General features: G+C 43.6%; 1 protein-coding gene and 1 long non-coding RNA gene across 2 annotated transcripts in view; one reads left to right on the forward strand and one right to left on the reverse strand.

The window, feature by feature from the left end:
• Positions 1 to 8,220: 8,220 nt before the first annotated feature.
• cd81a (CD81 molecule a) overlaps positions 8,221 to 20,689 on the forward strand; it is a 29,359-nt gene continuing 16,890 nt past the window's right edge. The window contains exons 1-2 of the mRNA XM_046840221.1: positions 8,221 to 9,555; positions 16,385 to 16,499. Coding sequence (XP_046696177.1) covers positions 9,490 to 9,555; positions 16,385 to 16,499 — 181 coding nt within the window. The 5' untranslated portion in view covers positions 8,221 to 9,489. The remainder of the gene's footprint in view (positions 9,556 to 16,384; positions 16,500 to 20,689) is intronic.
• LOC124379711 lies at positions 9,657 to 20,143 on the reverse strand. The gene is made up of 3 exons (XR_006924485.1): positions 20,046 to 20,143; positions 12,802 to 12,927; positions 9,657 to 12,660 (listed from the first exon to the last, which is right to left on the reverse strand). It is a non-coding gene; the product is annotated as an uncharacterized LOC124379711 (long non-coding RNA).

Here is a 20,689-nt window from a genome sequence, read left to right on the forward strand (position 1 = left end):
AAGTGTGCAGTAGGAATGACAGACTGGTTCAAGGTGGAGGTGGGAGAGGATCAAGGATTGGCTCTGAGCCTTTTCCAGTTTGCAGTGGTGATGGACAGGGTGATGGACGAGGTCAGACAGGAGTCTCCATAGACTATGATGTTTGTGGATGATATTGTGATTTGTGGTGAGAGTAATGAGCAGGTTGAGAAGAGCCTGGAGAGGTGGAGGTATGCGCTGGAGAGAAGGGGAATGAAAGTCAGTAGGAGTAAGACAGAGTACAGAGTACAAATGAGAGAGAGGGCAGTGGAGTGGTTCGGTTGCAGGCAGAAGATGTGAAGAAGGTGGAGGAGTTTAGATACCTGGCATCAACAGTACAAAGTAATGGAGAGTATGTTAGAGAAGTGAAGAAAAGAGTGCAGGCAGGGTGGAGTGGGTGGAGAAGAGTGACAGGAGTGATTTGTGATAGAAGAGTATCTGTGAGAGTGAAAGGGAAAGTTTATAGGACTGTGGTGAGACCTGCGATGTTGTATGGATTAGAGACAGTGGCACTGAATAAAAGACAGGAGGTGAAACTGGAGGTAGCAGAGCTGAAGATGTTGAGATTTTTATTGGGAGTGACGAGGATGGACAGGATTAGAAACGAGTTTATTAGAGGGACAGCACATGTAGGACGTTTTGGAGACAAGGTGAAGAAGTCTAGATTGAGATGGTTTGTAAATGTGCAGAGGAGGGACATGGGGTATATCTGTAGGAGAATGCTGAGGATGGAGCCGCCAGGAAAGATAAAAATCTAAAGGCCAAGAAGGAGGTTGATGGATGTGGTGAGGGAAGACATGCAGGTAGTTGGTTTGAATGGTATGGAGATGGATGATCCACTGTGGCGACCCCTAATAGGAGAAGCCGAAAGAAGAAGAAGAAGGAAAAGGAGAAGGAGAAGGAGAAGAAGAGTAGGAAGAAGAGGAATAAGAAGAAGGTATAAATGTTTTTTATATGAATAAGTGTGTAAATGTGTTTCCCCTTCAGGAACTCGAGCTGCGTCGAAACGCTATGGGAACGCCCCTGCGTGACCGCGCTCTGAACCACGTGTGTAATCTGACCAATAGGCGTTTGGAACGTGACGTCATCAGCGGGCGACGTCGCGTAAACAGGAAGCTACAAATGGCTGCGAGATGGACCAGACGCTAGCTTTCTGCTCGTTCAGGTAAGCGCTGTTTCGCTGTGTTTTTCTGGTCGAGTGATGGCTGGCAGACAGGGTTTCTGTTAGTGCGTGCATCCGTGTCCGCGTTTTATTACCGGTAAGGATTTGCATGATCGGTGCGTTGTTTGCCTGGGAGTGGAGCATGCACAATCGGCTCTCGAGGGAGTCGATTGCTCTCATTGTAGCCGCATGGCTGTCGCCGCTTCGCTCCCGGAGAGCGCTCTTTGAGAGGAGCTCTCCTCGCGGCTCGGTCCCGCCTCGCCGAGGCGAGCGGCGCCGGCGCTCGTGGGGCTCGCAGGCCGATTTAGCGGCTGGGTTGGAGTCGGATGAGTCCGCTTCAGCTTCGTCGGCTGAATTGAGCCGGCTCTATTGGGGAAGCAGGCCCGATGGCTGCTTCTTCTCCCGGCACGAGCAGCGGCATTACATGTCTCTCTCTGAGGAGGGTGAGCTGATGGATGCTAGCGAGCCCGTGGAGCCCTCTCAGCCTGTGCTGTACGAGGAGCTCCTCGAGGTCATGACACGAGCCGTTGCTAAGCTGGATCTAGCTTGGCCGGTGGAGCAGCAGAGACAGCGCGCACCCAGTAAGCTGGATGAGCGTTTTCTGCGTCCTGTGTCGCTTCCTCAGCGCCGGGCCTGCCGTTTTCCTGATCTGCACGCCGAGGTGTCCAGTTCTTGGGAAACCCCATACTCAGCGCGTGCTTCGTCGCACCACTCCTCGATTTACGCGAATGTGGTTGGGGCTAAGGCGTGCGGCTATGGGGCGATGCCGCGTGTCGAAGAGACGCTAGCTAGCTACCTCTCTCCTAGCGTAGCATCGTCGCTAAAGGCTCCGGTGTTCCCTACTAAACCGCTACGTGCTACATCGGCTTTAGTGGGGAAGGCTTACGCGGCAGCAGGTCAGGCTGCGGGATGTCTCCACACCATGGGTGTGTTGCAGGCATACCAGGCTGACCTGCTGCGTGACTTGATGAGGACTTAGCCCGGGCCACCGACATTAAGGAGTTACGTCGCGCTGCCGACCTAACCCTTCGGGCCACGAAACACACGGCGCGGGCCGTTGGTCGGTCCATGGTGGCCCTGGTAGCCACAGAGCGGCATCTGTGGCTCACCCTGTCCGACCTCCCGGACAAGGATCGAGCTGTGCTCTTGAACGCACCGATGGCTCCTCCTGGTCTGTTCGGTGACGCCGTGACGGCGGTCGTGAACAGGTTTCAAAGTCTAAGAAGCAGTCGGCGGCGTTTCAGCAGTACCTCCCTCGCCGGTCACGTGGGGCTGGTCGGCGGCAGCCCCAGCCTGGTCCTTCCGGGCACCACGAAGCACAGAAACAGAGCGTCGCCACCCGGTCTCCGCGGGTGGGTCCCAAGAAGGAGCGGGCTGAACTGAGGGTCACCCTCGGCTCCAGCAAACGGGCCGTGGTGCGGAAATCCTGACGATTTTCGGTCGAGGGGGCGGAGTTCGCCTCACGCTACGGTGCCACGTCCCTCCCCCGCACCACCAGGAGGCCGGGCCGTGGACTCTGCCACAGGATGTGCTTCAGAGCGCGGCCACCCTCCAGCGGGTGTCTTCCTCCACTTCTGCCCAAAGTCTCGGTACGGATGGGGGAGCCCCGCCGCCTCTTTCGAGGTGTCTTCAGCTGCAGGGCCCCGCCCCAGCTGCTCTGAGTGGGTCAGAGGCCAGTCCCGAGGGGCTGGTTCCCCTGAGGAACTTTCTGGCAGCTTGGGAGGTGCTGCCAGGAGTCTCCCGGTGGGTCCTGCGGATCATAGAAGGGGGTTACGCACTGCAGTTCGCGTCCTCTCCTCCCCGTTTCAACGGGGTGTGTCCCACCCTGGTGGGTCATGAGCAGGCTCTGGTCCTGGAACAGGAAGTACGCACGCTCCTGGGGAAAGGGGCCATCGAGGTGGTTCCCCCCTCGGTTCGAGAGTCAGGCTTCTACAGCCCGTACTTCGTTGTTCCGAAGAAGGATGGGGGGTTGCGTCCCATTCTGGATCTTCGCTCCTTGAACCGCTCTCTCAGGAGACTCAGGTTCAGGATGCTCACCTCAAGGGGTCGTGGACGCATATCAGGTCCGGGGACTGGTTCGTCACTATAGATCTGAAGGACGCATACTTTCACATCTCCATCCTTCCTGCACACAGGAGGTTCCTGAGGTTTGCTTTCGGGGGCATAGCATACCAATATCGGGTCCTCCCGTTCGGTCTGGCACTCTCACCCCGCACCTTCACGTTGTGCGTCGATGCTGCACTGGCCCCGCTGCGGCTTCAGGGCATCCGCGTTGTGAATTACATCGACGATTGGTTGATCATGGGTCCCTCGGAGCACCAGGCGATTCGGCATCGAGATGTCGTCCTCTCCTGCATGAAGGTGCTTGGGTTTCGGCTTAATGCCAGAAAGAGCGTGCTTTCTCCTGCACAGAGAACCACCTTTTTGGGCGTGGTATGGGACGCGGCCAGGATGCAGGCACAGTTGTCGCCTGCTCGGGTCGAAGTCATCCTAACGGCCGTCAGGAGGGTGCGGGAAGGCCAGCCACTCACTGTACGGCAGTTCCAGAGGCTGCTAGGGCTCATGGCGGCAGCATCCAGCATAGTTCCGCTCGGGCTCCTGCACATGAGGCCCCTCCAGTGGTGGCTCCGGGGCAGGGGGTTCTCCCTCAGGGGAAACCCGCATCGCACTATCAAGGTCTCGCGGCGTGCCCTTTGAGCCTTGGATGTCTGGAAAGACCGGACATTCCTGTCCCGTGGCCCGGTGTGGGGGGTTCCGTGTCGTCGCGTGACGCTTACGACGGACGCCTACCTCACAGGGTGGGGAGCGGTCATGAGTAGCCACTCCACCCAGGGTTTGTGGAGCGCCCACGCCTCGTGGCACATAAATTGCCTGGAGATGATGGCGGTGTTTTTGGGGTTAAAACACTTTCTCCCGGACCTGAGAGATCGCCATGTGTTGGTCCGTACGGACAATACAGCGGTAGTCTCCTACATCAACCACCAGGGGTCTCCGATCTCGCCTTGTACAAGCTAGCACGGGCGGTCCTCTTGTGGTCTCAGGACAGGTTCCTGTCCCTGAGAGCCATTTACATCCCGGGTCGGTTGAATGTCAGAGCAGACGCCTGTCGAGGCAGGGGCCGAGGCCTGGGAATGGCGTCTCCACCCGAGGTGGTGGAGCTGGTATGGCGGAGGTTCTACAGAGCCCAAGTGGATCTTTTGCGACCCAGGAGACCTCGCACTGTCCCTCTGGTTCTCTCTCTCACCCAGCCCGTTAGGGCTGGATGCCATGGTGCAGTCGTGGCCGAGGCTACGTCTGTCGCCTTCCCGATCGCTCTGCTCCTGGAGTTCTGGAAAGGGTTCGCCAGGAGGGAGTCCGTCTCCTCCTGGTGGCGCCTCGATAGCCGGGCAAGCCGTGGTTTGCGGATCTGGTGCCCCTACTCGAGGGCCCTCCGTGGGAGATTCCACCCAGGAGGGATCTTCTCTCTTAGGCGGGCGGGACCCTGGTTCACCCCCGCCCAGAGTTGTGGAGGCTGTGGCTGTGGCCCCTGAGGGGGCACGGTTTGTGGCAGCCGGTCTCTCCACCGAGGTGGTAGAGACCCTTCTCCACTCCAGAGCTCCCTCCACGAGGAGGTCGTACGCCACACGCTGGTGACTGTTCACGTCTTGGTGCGAGCACCGTGGCCTGGATCCTGTTAACTGCCCGGTTGGGTCCGTTCTGGGGTTCCTACAGGAACAGTTTTCAGCAGGGTTAACCCCCTCGACCCTGAAGGTTTACGTGTCGGCCATCGCGGCATATGGCTCCCGCCTGCGGGCAGTCACTGGTAGACACCCACTGGTAACACGTTTCCTTCGTGGCACCCGGAGGCTGCGGCCGGGGCGTGACCCAGAGTGCCTGTCTGGGATCTGGCTGTTGTGCTGGCGGCTCTTTCTGAGCCCCCCTTCGAGCCGTTAGCCGATGTGGCCCTTAGGTTTCTGTCGGTTAAGACCACCTTTCTGTTGGCAATTTCCTCCCTGAAGAGGATTGGGGATCTGCAGGCTCTGTCCATGGCCCCGTCTCGCCTGGAGTTTGCCCCTGGCATGGCCAAGGTGTTTCTCTACCCGAAACCTGGGTACGTGCCTAAGGTGCCTCGGCTCCCTCACGCCCTGTCGTGTTGCAGGCATTCTGCCCTCCTCCGTTTACTGCCCCGACCAGGGCGACAGCACCGACTGTGTCCGGTGCGAGCACTGGATACTTACCTCCGCAGGACGAGTCCTTGGAGGAAGTCGGAGCAGCTGCTTGTCTGCTATGGCCCTAATAGGAAAGGTTTTCCGGCCAATAAGCAGACATTGAGCAGATGGGTTGTGGATGCGATTGTGTCGGCTCACGAGTCCTCTGGCCTCCCCGCACCGCTTGGGGTTCAAGCTCACTCCACCCGGAGTGTGGCGGCCTCTACGGCCTGGTCCGCTGGAGTCCCACTCCAGGACATCTGTGTGTGGCGGGTTGGTCCACCCCGCTGACCTTCGTCAGGTTCTACGACCTTGACCTCAGAGCCACCCCGGGCTCCTCTGTTTTGCGTGCTGGTGCCGAGGCCCTCACTCTCTAGGCAGGGTCTGGTCAGTGTGGCGTGATTGGACACTCGTTCCCATAGCGTTTCGACGCAGCTCGAGTTCCTGAAGGGGAACGTCTCTAGGTTACGACCGTAACCCTAGTTCCCGAGGAACGAGACGCTGCGTCTCCGTGCCACACTTCCTGCATCCCCGCGGCGCTTACCTTCTCGCAGGAGCTAGCGTCTGGTCCATCTCGCAGCCATTTGTAGATTCCTGTTTACGCGACGTCGCCCGCTGATGACGTCACGTTCCAAACGCCTATTGGTCAGATTACACACGTGGTTCAGAGCGCGGTCACGCAGGGGCGTTCCCATAGCGTTTCGACGCAGCTCGAGTTCCTGAAGGGGAACGCCCCAGGTTACGACCGTAACCCTAGTTCCCGAGGAACGAGACGCTGCGTCTCCGTGCCACACTTCCTGCATCCCTGCGGCGCTTACCTTCTCTCGCAGGAGCTAGCGTCTGGTCCATCTCGCAGCCATTTGTAGATTCCTGTTTACGCGACGTCGCCCGCTGATGACGTCACGTTCCAAACGCCTATTGGTCAGATTACACACGTGGTTCAGAGCGCGGTCACGCAGGGGCGTTCCCATAGCGTTTCGACGCAGCGTCTCGTTCCCTCGGGGAACTAGGGTTACGGTTGTAACCTAGAGACGGTACATGCTACCCTGGGACTTACAACCCATTCAGGGAGCATTCCCAATATCCAGTGTTCCCACAATAGGCTCCAGATGGATAATAATTGTAAGAGTTAATAAAGATTTCAGAAATAATTGCTAAAAAAAACACTGTTACTGAATAATTTCCAGCTTTGTATTCAGATTTGTATCCAGCCAGTGGCTTATTGATCATTTCAAGGCTAGTAATAAGGCATCAACAAAAAGATGTTAGCAAGCTGTGGTACATTTTTAAATAATACACTTTGGTGAATGACACAACACCATATATATATATATATATATATATAAGTATAAACCACTTCACCATTCAACACCCCAGATACTAACTGATAATATAAACCACTTTACTTTGATGTGTATTATTTTAAATGATAAAGTTGTATACATTTTATATTTATAGTGTTTGCAGATCAATTTATTTCTAAAGCTGCAAGCATTCATGCTTGCTACTACATTTGAGGCCCAGGACACATTGCATAACCCCCATTATTAAGATTACTTAAGTGATTTTATTTTATTTCATTTTATTTCATTTTCTTTTATTTTCTTTTCTTTTCTTTTCTTTTCTTTTCTTTTCTTTTCTTTTGGACACTTTCCTTTAAAAGTCTTATAGCTACGCGCCACCAGGGGGAGCCATGGAATTGTTATGAATCAAAAGATTTGCCTTGGTTGGAATTACCCTAAAAACCTACTTCACTTACATAAGCCTCAGTGTCTTAAAATATTAATTCATTCTACACTTTAAAGCAACACGATTACAATAAAAACATATGCTTGTGTATTCTGCTGCTGTTGATAGATCAATTAAAATATGAAAGTATTTAGATGTTCTCTTTGGTTGTTCTTTAAACTATCACTATATTTGACTTCTTGCTATACTGCAGTGTTTTAATGCTTGAATCTGATTGGTTAATTATTAGCTAATTATTTTTGTATAAGCACAGGTCGATCTGTTGTAACATGAATCAAGTCAAGTCAAGTCAAGTTTATTTCTATAGAGCTTTTCACAACAGACATTGTTTTAAAGCAGCTTTACAGAAATCAACAGTCAATGTAAATGGTGTTCATTTATCCCCGATGAGCAGCTGTGGCGTCTGTGGCAAGGAAAAACTCCCTTAGATGTTATGAGGAAGAAACCTTGAGAGGAACCAGACTCAAAAGGGGAACCCATCCTCATTTGGGTAACACCAAGAGTGTGATTATTAATCTTTAAACAATACAGAACACTGGAGAGTGAGAACTAACATGAGTACTGGAGTATAAGATTATAAATAATGTTCTTTCTACAGCCTTTTACAGTCATTGTGGTTATAAAACAAGGAGCTACTGAGCAACTCATAAAATAGCTCAACATTTTTGATCATCACAGATCCAACACCAGCTTCTCCATGCCAGAGCCTTTAAACACTCCAGGAGGTCAAATGTCAAACTCCACACATGAAGTGGGGTCCAGCTGGCACTAGTACATCTTTGGGTGGTATGTGAAGTTTGCGAGTTCCGCATCTATTTCTTCAAAGGTCCATAATCTTCATGAGATGGGACGTGACTGGAGCTGGCCAAACCTCAGGATGCCTCGTGATGGGGAGAGAAAGAGAAGCAGTGGAGAGAAATTAGTGGAGCTGCTGTTCATGATATTAACAGCACAAGTTGATAATGTGCATTTGATCAGATGTACTGGAGCACAAGTTTATGATATGTGACGTATGTTATGTGTAGGCTTTGCTAAAAAGATACGTTTTTAATCTGCACTTAAACTGGAAGAGTGTATCCGAGCCCCGAACACTGTCAGGGAGACTATTCCAAAGTTTAGGAGCTAAATGTAAGAAAGCTCCACCACCTTTAGTGTACTTTGCTATTCTAGGAACTACTAGAAGCCCAGAGTTTTGAGATCTCAGGTTAATATTAATTCAGATATTCTAATCCATTATTGTTTCTTTTGTAACAGAGGGACAGATGCTCCATATAATGTGAGACTATTAATGAACAGTTGGTGATATATGTTCAACAAAATAACTCTTAAAACTGATGATTTTTGTTTATTTAATATTTATGGAAGATATATGAGTTATGCTTTTTGATTTTCTCTGTCTTTTTGAATAGTGACAGTGTGTATGCACGTGTGTGTGACCTGAGAACAAGAAATGAATGTAATTGTTGGAAAAACCTGCATTATATAAAATAATTTGCGATCCCTATTTTTAACTGCACTAGGAATATTACCCTATGTAACGTCAGCACGGGATACAATCTGTAATTTCTCATGGGAATAAGCACATGACATTTATTTTTCCAAAATAAACAAAGATTAAAAATTTTTTTAAAAGGACTTTACTTTCAGGGCTCGTTGTTTTACTGTTCCCCAAAATGGGACAATTTGGTTTAAAACATGTGAAACCCTAATTGTAGTTTTAAACAAAGGAGAACAGCTCCCCAAAAGTCTGATAAATGGTGAATATATGGGACCCAGACATATTGGTCAGATTTTTCAACAGTTTTTGTCTGAGAAAAGGGCAGAAGCCATACTTTCTAATTGAGGGTAATAGAGGACGTATTAAAATAAACATATGCAATGTTTTTTCAGGGTGGACTTTTACTTTCAGGGCTCTTTGTTGAACCATTCCCAAAATGATCCAATTCGAATTAAAACATCTAAAACCTTATTTAGAAATGTAGACAAAGACAAAGGCTTCCCAAAAGTCTGTAAACATTGTTTCATTGGATGTATGGGACCCAGTTATACCAAAACTGTTAATAATTCCTTTGATTTTGTCAAAATAGGTTGAGAAAAGAGAAGAGCTGAAGCTATATTTTCTAATTGGGGGCAATGGAGGGACTGTGTATGCAGACGCCATGATTTTTGGACTGTCCCACTTTCCCTGGGAGGGGGGGGAGCTGGGTGTTGCCTTCTCTTTTCTCCGGAGGAGCACACATACAAACACTCTATCACACGCACAGCTATCAGACAGGCTACTAATCCGAGTTTTGTCTTGTGCTCATCGGTGTAGATTTAACAGTTTTTTGGTCGTTTAAAGGAAACCGATACACAAAACAAAAACCCGCAACCATGGGAGTGGAAGGCTGCACCAAATGCATCAAATACATGCTGTTTTTCTTCAACTTTATTTTCTGGGTAAGTGCATGTTTTTTTTAATTATATATATATATATATATATATATATATATATATATATATATATATATATATATATATATAATATATTATTTGTTACGTGAGCAACAGTGTCCTCGTAAGTCAACTGAAAATATAGGCTATATTGTATTTGAGCTCTTATAGCGGGTATATGTGCGCGCCCCGTGATGGACTGGTCTGTGTAATGTACACATTGCGGTCAGATTCCAGCTCATACTACAGCCAGGCTGCGAGACTGTAATAACTATCTTGTTCATGGGCGACGTCGTGTCCTGGGCTTTCATTCTCCAAAAACAAAACCGAAATGAAAATAACCGGTTTAGAAGCACTATATATAGCTGGGGGTAACATTATAGAGAGCCTGCTCTCTGTCATTTGTCGAACATTTATTCAATTACATTCCTGCAGCTGTTGATTCATCAAGAAACGCACCCAGTTTTCATCCTTGCCAAAGGAGAAAACAGCAAGAGTTTTATCTGTAAAACCTAATGTGGGTGTTGTGTTGTACATGTTACAGTAATACATGTAGTGTAGGTGTGATATTGAGGTTATGAACCCCCATAGACATAACTCGGGTTGGGCATCATGCAGCTGCATCAGAAATTCCCGAATGGTTGGGTTGTATTTCATTTTCACTTCACTTTTGAGACTGAAGTATTGTTTTTCCCCCTACCACCACTTCTTTTAAAATGTGCACGTGTGAAAAGGATTGGTAGACCCTTTTTTCACTACAGTCCTGTAAATACATACTCCACCACCCACATGTGTTTTTTTGTGACTTGAACAGGTCAAAATAATGAACTAGCCATTAACCAGTATCGGCAATTCCTACTAAAATGACTGATTGTGACCAGATGTTCTGTCTGAAGACTTATGAGTCATCAGTCGGACTGTGGAAAATTACCAAACATGAAAAAGACCTCAGAGTGTGAGACAGTTTTCCCACAAAAAGCTATCTCTGATTTGTGCGTAAAGCTGAATGCCACTGTTTTTGTGATTTTTTTTTTTTAAACTTTTTGGCACAATCGCTTACATTTCCTGGAAAAAATATATGGAATCTTCCTAGACAGTGGAAAGGGGTTAACATGTTCACAGTTGGACAAGAGACAGGAAGAGACAAGAAGCCTTGTGGCAACGCTCTCTGATCATACATTCAGTGATTGCTACAGTGCATTACAGAATACAATTGCACCCATCAGTCTAAACCACTGATGGAGTTCATTCATTTATCTTTTGTCTGCACTTTTTCCCTGAGGAAAGCTTGAGACTAATTGTGGCTAAGAAGATTTGTATGATCTTATCTCCCAACAGGTGGATACGATTTTCTAATGGATATGTACAGTGCATAAATAATTAATTTTATAGATTAAAGTTTAAAAGAAATGTCTTCGATCTCTTTAAGCAATAAAAAAAAAAAGAAAATGTATAAATTCAAAACCTATTGTGTTAAAAAATAAAAATCATGGTCGGGTTCTCAAGATAGAAAATGAAAGATTTTGAGGTGTGGTCAGATTGGAATTGTGGTCGTATTGCTTTGAGCTTAAGCTTTGGCATGCCAGACATTTTACAAACCCCTATCAGTGAGTCACAGGGTAGAAATAGCTTTCACTGTGACTCTGGTAGGGAATAGGAAGACTCCAGAAGGGGAGTGTCTAATATCCCATCAAACTCGTTATAGATGGCACTTCCCAGAATTGAGAGGGTATCCAAAAATGCATTGCTTCAGGAAGTCCTGCACTTTATGCGTAGGACTTTTAGCCCACCCTATATTTTATGAAAATGGTGCATGCCAGCTCAAGGCTGTTTTAAAAATATTTATTTTACTGCAGACATGCACATTCATCTTGGTGATTGCTATGACCTTCAATTTTGGAAAAAGAACAATTTGGCTTGGGCGTAACAGGGAATAGTGATTATCTAGTCTCTTAGGTTTTGTTGAGTCAGTTTGTGTAAAATGGAGATGAGAAACAGGAATCTCCATTTTACACAAACTGACTCAACAATCACAGGATTGCCTAATGGCGATGTACTCATCTTTCAGCAGAAATAGGATATTATGCTTCCCACCATGTATTAAGAAAGAAAATTATTCTAAAGGACTTAAGCTGATGAACACCTGTGGGTTCTTACAGTTCAACTTTTCTTTTTAAACCTGGGGTGGTTAAGTGGTCAAAAAACATTGAGGTCCAGTAGCTTTGCTTTAAGCGAACACCGGTATGGTCCGCACTATGTATTGAATAACAGTTGTTCAGTTACTTCCTTATTTAAATTGTACAATAGCAGGAAACCGTGTTTACGCTGGCTTACCACAATAGCACACTGTCTGTAAAATTAGACTAAAGATTACGTTCAAATGCAAGTGAGTGAAACATTGCTGTAATTGTAGCATACAATTTCTGTATATATATCTTTTGTTTAATCTAATACCTTTGACCAAAATGGCTGCATCCTCTATTTAAAATTAAGAGCTATTATGTAATATGCTAATAAACCAAGAAGAAGTATAGACTCAAGACTGAAAGTGGTATAGTCATAGCTCTGTGTTTAAGCTGTTGCACTTCTAATTGGAAGGTTCTGAGTTCGAATCCCAGCCCCATAATGCTGGCACTGTTGGCCTTTTGATCAAGGCCGGGTAACCTTCAACTGTTCAGCTGTGCAAATGAGATTAGTGTTGCTCTGGAGATGGGCATTTGCCAGATTCTGTAAATGTAAATGCAGCACTGATTGCCTTTTCGAACACAAGAAGATTTTAAATTAATAATATTGTTAAAGATAGGATGTAGGAGGCTACAAAGTATGACACAGCTCTGACTAACTTTTACTGCATCATTGGTTTTAGCTCAGCTTCACTGTAGTACAATTCATCTGTATTACATTCAGGATTTCCATTGCCCAAGTACTTCTGGACAGTTACCTATGTGGGTGTTGTCGTTTTTAAGTTCCTGATGGCGTAGTATGGTCACCCAAATGACAGAGCTGGTTTCAGACCACCCATGTGACCACAAATTAGATGGCTTTCTGCTAAAAATGAGATGTTCTGCCCATTTTTGACTACAGATCAACTGCATTCCTGCTAAAATATACCTTCATGAGACAAAAAACACAGATAATCATGTTACAGCTTGGAAATATTTTGACTAGAAACGAATAAGAAGTTTTACAATAGATGAAAGAAGGGACATAGCACCATTTCTTTCTGCTATGGTAGTCTCCATCATTGATTACCTCTCATTTCAAGCTTCACTCTCCCACCTACTTTTCGCCCCGGTGATTACTCCTCGTCCTGCTGCCGTAGATCGCCTCGCATTTTAAATGAATGACTTCTGACCACTTTCCATCACCTGGGTGTTTCTGCAAGTGTGCGGTAATGGGATGTAATTACTGGCTTATTATATAGTGGTTAAGAAAAGGATACTCTCAGGTTTAAATCTAACTATGAGCCAAAACAAAATGGGAGGGGAATATTATTGCCTGGATGATATTTTAAGTTGTACGGCAGCTGGGAGCTTTCCTCCAGCATGTTCAGAAAATTTTGATCAATGTATACACTTACAGCTTTCTCCTTCACTCGGTAAAAGACAGTTCAAAGTGCTATACTTCACTGGAAAAACCGGTGTCTGTCCATTTTGTTTTATCCACTTAGAGGTCAATCATCTAATACCTTGTATCATCTCATATTTTACATCCATCATTCATCCAGCTCTCACCATTTAGAAAAGGTTTTAATCTCAGTAGACCAATAAATAGAATAAATAATGCATAAGTAAAGTCATCATCTCACTATTTACCATTAATAACCCATTTGTATTGACAAAGATGTTGAAAGAAAAACCACACATCCATTCATTGCTTCTCTGGATGTAGAATGTTATCTCATCTCATCTCATCTCATCTTATCTCATCTCAGCACAGTGATAAGGGAAACATGTTTCACTTTCAGTCCAAACACTTTTCCATTGTTAGCAACATGAATAATTAATGAGTTATATAGCTAGCCTATTTATCCCACATGATGTGTGAATGAGTGTGTTTCCACACTAATACGTTTTCGTGTGGAAACGCAATTTTTTTTTTGTTGAGGCAGCGTTATTAGTCAACAAAAACATAGCTGTTTTTAAAAACGCTCTCCAAAGTGGAAAGATTTGAAAACACATTTTTGCGTTGCAGTGTGGGCTGTGAAAACGGAAGCTTTCGAAAACAATGAAGAATTTTTTGTCATGCCATGGTGCTTTTCCTCGACATTGACACAAAGTTGCAAAGAGCTGTAAAGTAAATAAACGCCGGCCAAAAATGATGCAGGTCGAAGCGTGTCATATAAGGGTTTTTTAGGGATGTAAGCATTTTCAGGCGTTTAGTGTGGAAGAGCAACCTTTGGAAAACGATTAAAAACGAGTGTGGACGGGGAAGGGTTTTTAAACGAAATGCTGGATTATCTCGATTAGTGTAGATGTAGTATTCGCTTGAATACTTCACTTGAGTAATATTGAATGTAAACTTGGGAAGTTATAGGATGTACGTAAGGAAACATTTTACATTTAAATACTTCAAACATTTCACCGTTGAATTCGTTTAAACAGAATTTCACTTGTCCATTTTCAAAACATTCAAAACATTCAACAGGATCTATACACAAATTCTTGAGAGAGATCAGAAAGACACAGTGGAAATATTTTGAAAATGGTAATCAGAGTTAGAAAATGGATGACAAAAAGGATGGCGATTGAAACTAAAGGTTTAGGCTTTGTTACATGACTTGGTCACTGTAAAAGGATAACTCGGAAATTTGCCGTTTCTACCCCAGTCGTTATTAAGGCTTCCTGGATATGTACAATTACGCTACGCCTAGGGCTAAAGTTACAGTTGGGCAGCATGCAGCTATTAAGTGGTAAGTGTGAGTGTGTGAGTGGAGTGTGCATGTGTGAGTTATGGGAAGCCATAATGTAAAGCATACATTGGAAAATTTAGAGCGTATAAGAGCCACACAAAAAGCTAGCTAGGGTGTAATAATAGAAAATTCCAGAAGTGTAGTCATTTATTCCTGATGTAGAAAGTTTTTCCCTGTGCTTCTTATTTTATTTCCAGTTTCCTGTAATCATAATTGCATGTTTGTTGACTAGATTTCGAGAATTGATTTTTGTTGTGACTAACAGTGAAGCAGGCACAGGAAAGCCCCCACCCCAGTTTGGGTATCACTGTATAATCAGGACATGATTAAACATGGTTTTAATGATTTTGTTGTTGAAGATGAGTGTAGTTCTCGGTAGACCTTGTGTTTATTCGGTCACTGAGCAACGGGTTGCCTGAGCTCTGGAATGGCCCAAAATGGAGAGCAAGCAAGGGGGGGGAGGTGCAGGCTAAGAAAGTCTCTATATCAGTCCCACAGACACTTACTCGGGCGGCTTCAAACTCTCAAAGAAGTAGTTGAACTTTATCCCTCTCTGCGGACAGCAATCTGGCATTGCAACAGTTCAGATTACAAGAATGAATCCCTTTTTTTTTTTTTTTTTGCTCAAATTATTTTTTGTTGTTTTACAGAGAAACACTTTTGAAAGTTTTAGCATTCCCTGCATTTTAGCAATTCTCAGTTCTAAAACTTAGCCTTGCCTGTACTGGTAGTTCAGAGCATGTTGTAAACATGGGGAAAAAGAACTGTGAAAACATGTAAATTCTTAATGTTTTTGGTTGTGTTTAAACAGTGTAACAACATGCTAATACTGGGATTATCGCTAATACCCTGGGAGGGAAAAAATCTTGACTTCCCAGCATGTTTCTCAGTTTATATGTCATATAAGAGCTGGAAATCCCATTGGATATGACCTGTGGTTGGATAACTCATTATGCAGCTGTTCACAGATGATGATCGGAAGGCTTGACTGGGTCCTATAATGTAGTGAAGATAATGCAAGAGAATGTAATGAGACTAAGTTGACAGCTCTTTGTTTACTGTATTGTTTGCTAAGAGCTCAAACTTGCGTGGAATTCCTGTTGAAAACAGCCTGCCATTCCCAGTTCTCTGCTGAGACTGGTGTGCTTGCATCTCCCCTCACTCACTCATGTAGTGAACACCCACTGGGGTCTGGACTGTCTCTGATCTCCTTTATTTGTGTCCTACATTCCTCTACAGTGTCTGTATGCTCATGACGAGGTCCAGCTGCCCCAGCAGTGCACAATCCTGACTTGATGTGACAGTGATTTATTTAGAAACAGAGGCCCCTCTCCCACTTCTAATAGCCCCCACTCACACAATACCACTCGTTGTAGTGAAACTTTAAAACTGTCTAATGGAGTGTCTGACCTTTCGTTCTTTTTTTCCAGATATAAATAAGGGCGTCCCACCTTCAGAATTGCCCATTTTGTGTTTCTTTGGCTCTGGGCAGAATTTTCCATTTTGCTCTTAAAAATGCAGAGATCTTAAACCGAAAGAGAAACACAGAGGGCTTAATGTGTGTGTTCCTTATTTATACAAAGTTCTGCAAGACTATCGAAAAGAAAGAAAAATAACAGGGAGATAACAGAACAGCGGGATCATTGGGTCATTTAAACCTGCTGATAGAAGGATACCAACATAGCAGTTTTTTTTTCTAAAGAAAGAAATCTGGGAAAGTTCTGCTAAAGTTCATGTTTAGAAATCGTCAGCATTGCTGGTTTCATACTTGTAGGCAAGCGGAAATTCGAACATTGACCCTCTGCCACAGGATCATTTTGACAGAGAATGGCAGGGAGACTCTTAATTTCTCTTTCTAACTCACTCACTCACTCTCTCTCACTCTCTCTCTCTCTCTCTCTCTCTCTCTCTCCCCCTCTTTAGCTGGCTGGATGTGTAATCCTGGGCGTCTCTCTGTGGCTCCGTCATGACGAAAAAACAAGCAGCCTGTTGGTGCTCAAATTTGAAGATACAGAGGCACCTAACACCTTCTACATCAGTAAGCGATCTCACATTTTCACTGTGTCACGACCATCTTAATTAAAAGTCTTAACACTCTTGACCCTTTCTTCTCTCCTATGATTTTCCACTGAATAGATTTGTTGTAGTTACTGGTCCTGGAGATGAGCATAACATCAACATTTTGTAGTTTAAGGGTCCCACAATTTTTCCAAGAACTCTAAGCAACCAAGATCTCTCCCAGCAATTTTTGCTGCTTATTTTAAACCTATGACGTCCTTCAATTTTCTGTGGAAAATAAACCTTAAATTATTTTTAAAGATACAGTACATACACTTTCAGTGGAACACCTGTGACTGAACCTGCTCGTTCATTCATTCATTCATTCATTCATTCATTCATTCATTCATACCATTGAGTGTAAACTGCAGAAAAATCTGAATTCCAGAATTGTAGTTTTTTCTAGTGATTGCTGAATGGATGATTATATAATATATGAGTTCCCTGTAGAAAAATACCTAATAATCCTATAAATGTAATGTTATGTCGCAGTGAAAAGTAAAAGTACATACTTCTGCTTTTACTACTGAGAGATTTTATTTTAACAAAGTTTCTGTGAACGTTATTGGAAACCACACACACACCTTTTGACTTGTTGCCAAGAGTGAACTTGTCCAGGCACAGTACAGAGGTTCATCTGGCAGTGACATTAAGGATCGTCATTGTGCTATACAATTCATACAGTATTCACATCATAAACTTCCAGCCAATTCATGTTACTTGTCAAGTTATTGCTTGACGAATGTGCCTTATTTATTTATTTTAATGACACGTTGCCTGGAAGCAGACTGCTTTTCTAGTTTACAAAGAATAAATTATACCTCGAATTTGCACATACATGAATAATCTTAATCATTGCACATTTCTTTGTCCCAATGTAACTGCTTTATTTTATTTTGTACAGGTTTATTGTTAGTATTTTTGGCTAAGTAGACATCAGAGGTAGTTTCAGTATGCATTTGGTCCACAGGTGGACTATCCCACCACACTTCATTCCATTCTCTGTGGGAAAATATTTGTTTATTCAGGAGCACCCTACATCTGCCTAACAGCAGGGAGTAACAAATGAGTGAAACAGCAGGTCAGCGAGGTAACCATACCATTCCTGATGAGGAAATAAACCTGCTTAGCATGGTTTAAAATATCGTGTCAGTAAAACAGCTGTGTCCTGGCTGCATCACAAAAAATGTGTTGCTGTGTTGAGCTCTCCATATCATTAGTTACATAATATTATATGATCAGTGATGGTTTGGAATGATGTCTTATCAAGTAGACGGTTGTTCAGTTGCTAATCAGCTTGTGTGGCTGACATACGTTTTTAATTTAGAATGATAAAGAGAGTCATATGCAGGTGACAAGCAAAATGACCTTGTATAGTGCAGTGAGAGGATAAAAAAAAGCATAAGAAAAAGTTAAGGCCTGTTAGAGTGAGTATTTCTGGGGGGAAAAATACGACACAATTTTTTACTTTAAATGGAAAATAAAACTAATTTGTGTGGTGGTCAAGAGGACAGCTGTGCTTAGTCCAGTTTGTTTATGCAGGACAAAGAGGGACTTTGGAATTGACTAGTAGTCTCAACCCACCTACTAATCGATTCTAAAAATAATGATTCATAATTAGTGATAATGAATAGTAACACAACCATAGCACTGTTACACGCAAAAATAGTTACACACTTTAAAAAGAAATGTACCTACTTTGGTGCATTGTTCTTTACTGGTTCTACTTTTTTTTTTTGCTTTATGTTTAGGAAAAGAGTTTATTGCAATAATCTGATAAGGGTATGTCTAACAGTGCCTGCTTTCAGTTTCAAAGGCTTTTCAATTTAGCAAAAAAAAAGTAAGTTGTTGCTGATGCGTTTCCTCTATCAGGATATCCTCTAACCTTTTAGTTCTGTTTTAAAAGTACATGTGAACATTTGGTGGGTTTAGATAAGAGTGTTGGCATCTGTTGCATCATTGCATTGCATAATTGCAATATCGTCTTCATTTTATTATTTTTTTTGCTCTTGCTGCATCTGTTTTTCTGGTTCCATATATATATATATATATATATATATATATATATATATATATAGATATAGATATAGATATAGATATAGATATGATAGATATGATAGATATGATAGCCTTGTTTTGGGCAGTTTATCGGAATACTATTGTGGAGTGCTGTGTCTAGTTTGTGACCACACTGTCTCAGAGGTTGAAAAGTACATAAAATAAGTTATGATCACATCACAAATTAAATTTATTTATTTAATTTAAAAAAAAAATGTTAAAAAACTGCTTAATAAAATCATTTACCCTCTGCCATGACTGTTCTTTTCTGGACTGATGAAATATTTACAAAACTAGCAGCTTTTTATACACCACACCTCAAAATAACTCTTTCACTTCCACTTTTGTCACTTTCATTCACGTCTTTTCTCCTAACCGCCATCCGAATCTTTTCTTTCATTGCAGTGTTTTGTAGGAATCCTGGCAGAGCTTCCAAAATTTTCCAGCATGATTACATTTCCTGCCTTATGGAAAGCTCCATTCGTCACACAAATCCAAAAGCAAACCTTAGTCTTGTTAGTTTTAGCTTTGTAGCTAAAGGAGTATGCTGCTAGTGGTAACAAGGGGGGGGGGAAACTGACCACTAGCTTTAAGCAAAGAGGATCTGTGGGTTTTTTTTCTTCCCCTTTTTAGCTTCTTCTCTTTCTGGGGAATAAAGAGGAGCGTTTGAAAACTGAACCCTTCTATTTTCAGCGTCCTGAATTATCTCTATTGTACACATTTAGGAGAGCTCTGTTTGCTGAATGGGCAAAGAGCTGAGAAAGAGGGACTTGTTTGACTTTTTGGAAAATGTTAAATTCCCCAGTGAGTCACTCAAGGTATTTCCCGAACATTTAAGCCCTATTCAAAAATGTGACTCGCAGTGTGTTCTCATTACTCAATCCTGCGCAAGGGTTTGAGAAAATTAAAGAGGGAGTCATTTCACCACTGCGGGATGTGACTTGCAAAGTCATGGGTGTGGTTCATACGCTTTGAAAAGTTAGTTTCCACTTCTAACAGTGGATCAGCTGTGATTGGCAAACTAGGCCTTGGCATTTTAACCTTTAGACTCCAGTGTGCTCATAGAGACATGGCGGCTAGTGTGGAACTCTGCAGGTGACTATCTGATGTCTGGAAACAGCTGCAAGTCACACACTAGAGGAATGGGTGGGAATGCATTGCTAATTGTAGTTCAACTAAATATAATTGCCGGCCTAGGATAACCCTTTTCGACGTTCTGAAAATTACAAGGTTTCCTAAACTAAACTATGTTTCACTTTTGCCCATATACCAACCACATCTAACGTTCTAGCATTTTACATTCTGGTTACCTCCAGAAGTGAAAAGAAAATTGCATATATAGGTTTCTTTCATTTTCCACTAAAACATGCTACCTCTACTTTTATAGCATAAACTATAAGAAAGCCAGAGTTACTGCCTGATTTAAAAAATATTTTTTTTTAATAGGTTTTGAACTTTGATCACTTACATCATCCGGATCAGAATCGGTCTCAATACCTGAGGTAGAAATTGCATGCAGAATTTGTTTAATCATATCAGCATTTTTCTTGAACCAATCAGTGTATCCCATAGAGATCAAATTTATAGAAAACATGCTGGTCATGTGATGCTGTTTTTTTGTGGTGAGCATTCATCATTGCTGGGAATCATCTGTGCTTGACCAACAGCCAGATTACACATAGCCCCAGGTCAAAATGACCAGCACGCATTATCTATTTTATGGTTACGCAACAATGTTATAACAGTTCGAAAGAGCTTTCAATAGCTTTCAGTGTTTTAGCTGACTTTGGAGACCATTTTCCAGTTAAGATTATGGTGTTACTACAGAGCTCATTCTGGTTCACGTCTCATCTTAATTATTAAATCAAATTTAAGATAATTTATAAAATGGATTTATTTATGTTTAAGCTATAACTTTTTTGTACATTTTGTCTACAATATTAAACCTGTTTGTATCTATTTTTGATTGAATTTATAAGGTTTTTTGTTCATGCATACTTTATGCATAAATTTCCTTAATAACAAAATTGTTCTCAATATTTTGAGAATTGAATCGTGAAGCCAGTGTTATAAATATCAAATAGTGACAAGCGTGTCACTTTGCTCTCTGCT

The sequence above is a fragment of the Silurus meridionalis genome, chromosome 26, assembly GCF_014805685.1.
Source record: "Silurus meridionalis isolate SWU-2019-XX chromosome 26, ASM1480568v1, whole genome shotgun sequence".
Classification (NCBI taxonomy): domain Eukaryota; kingdom Metazoa; phylum Chordata; class Actinopteri; order Siluriformes; family Siluridae; genus Silurus; species Silurus meridionalis.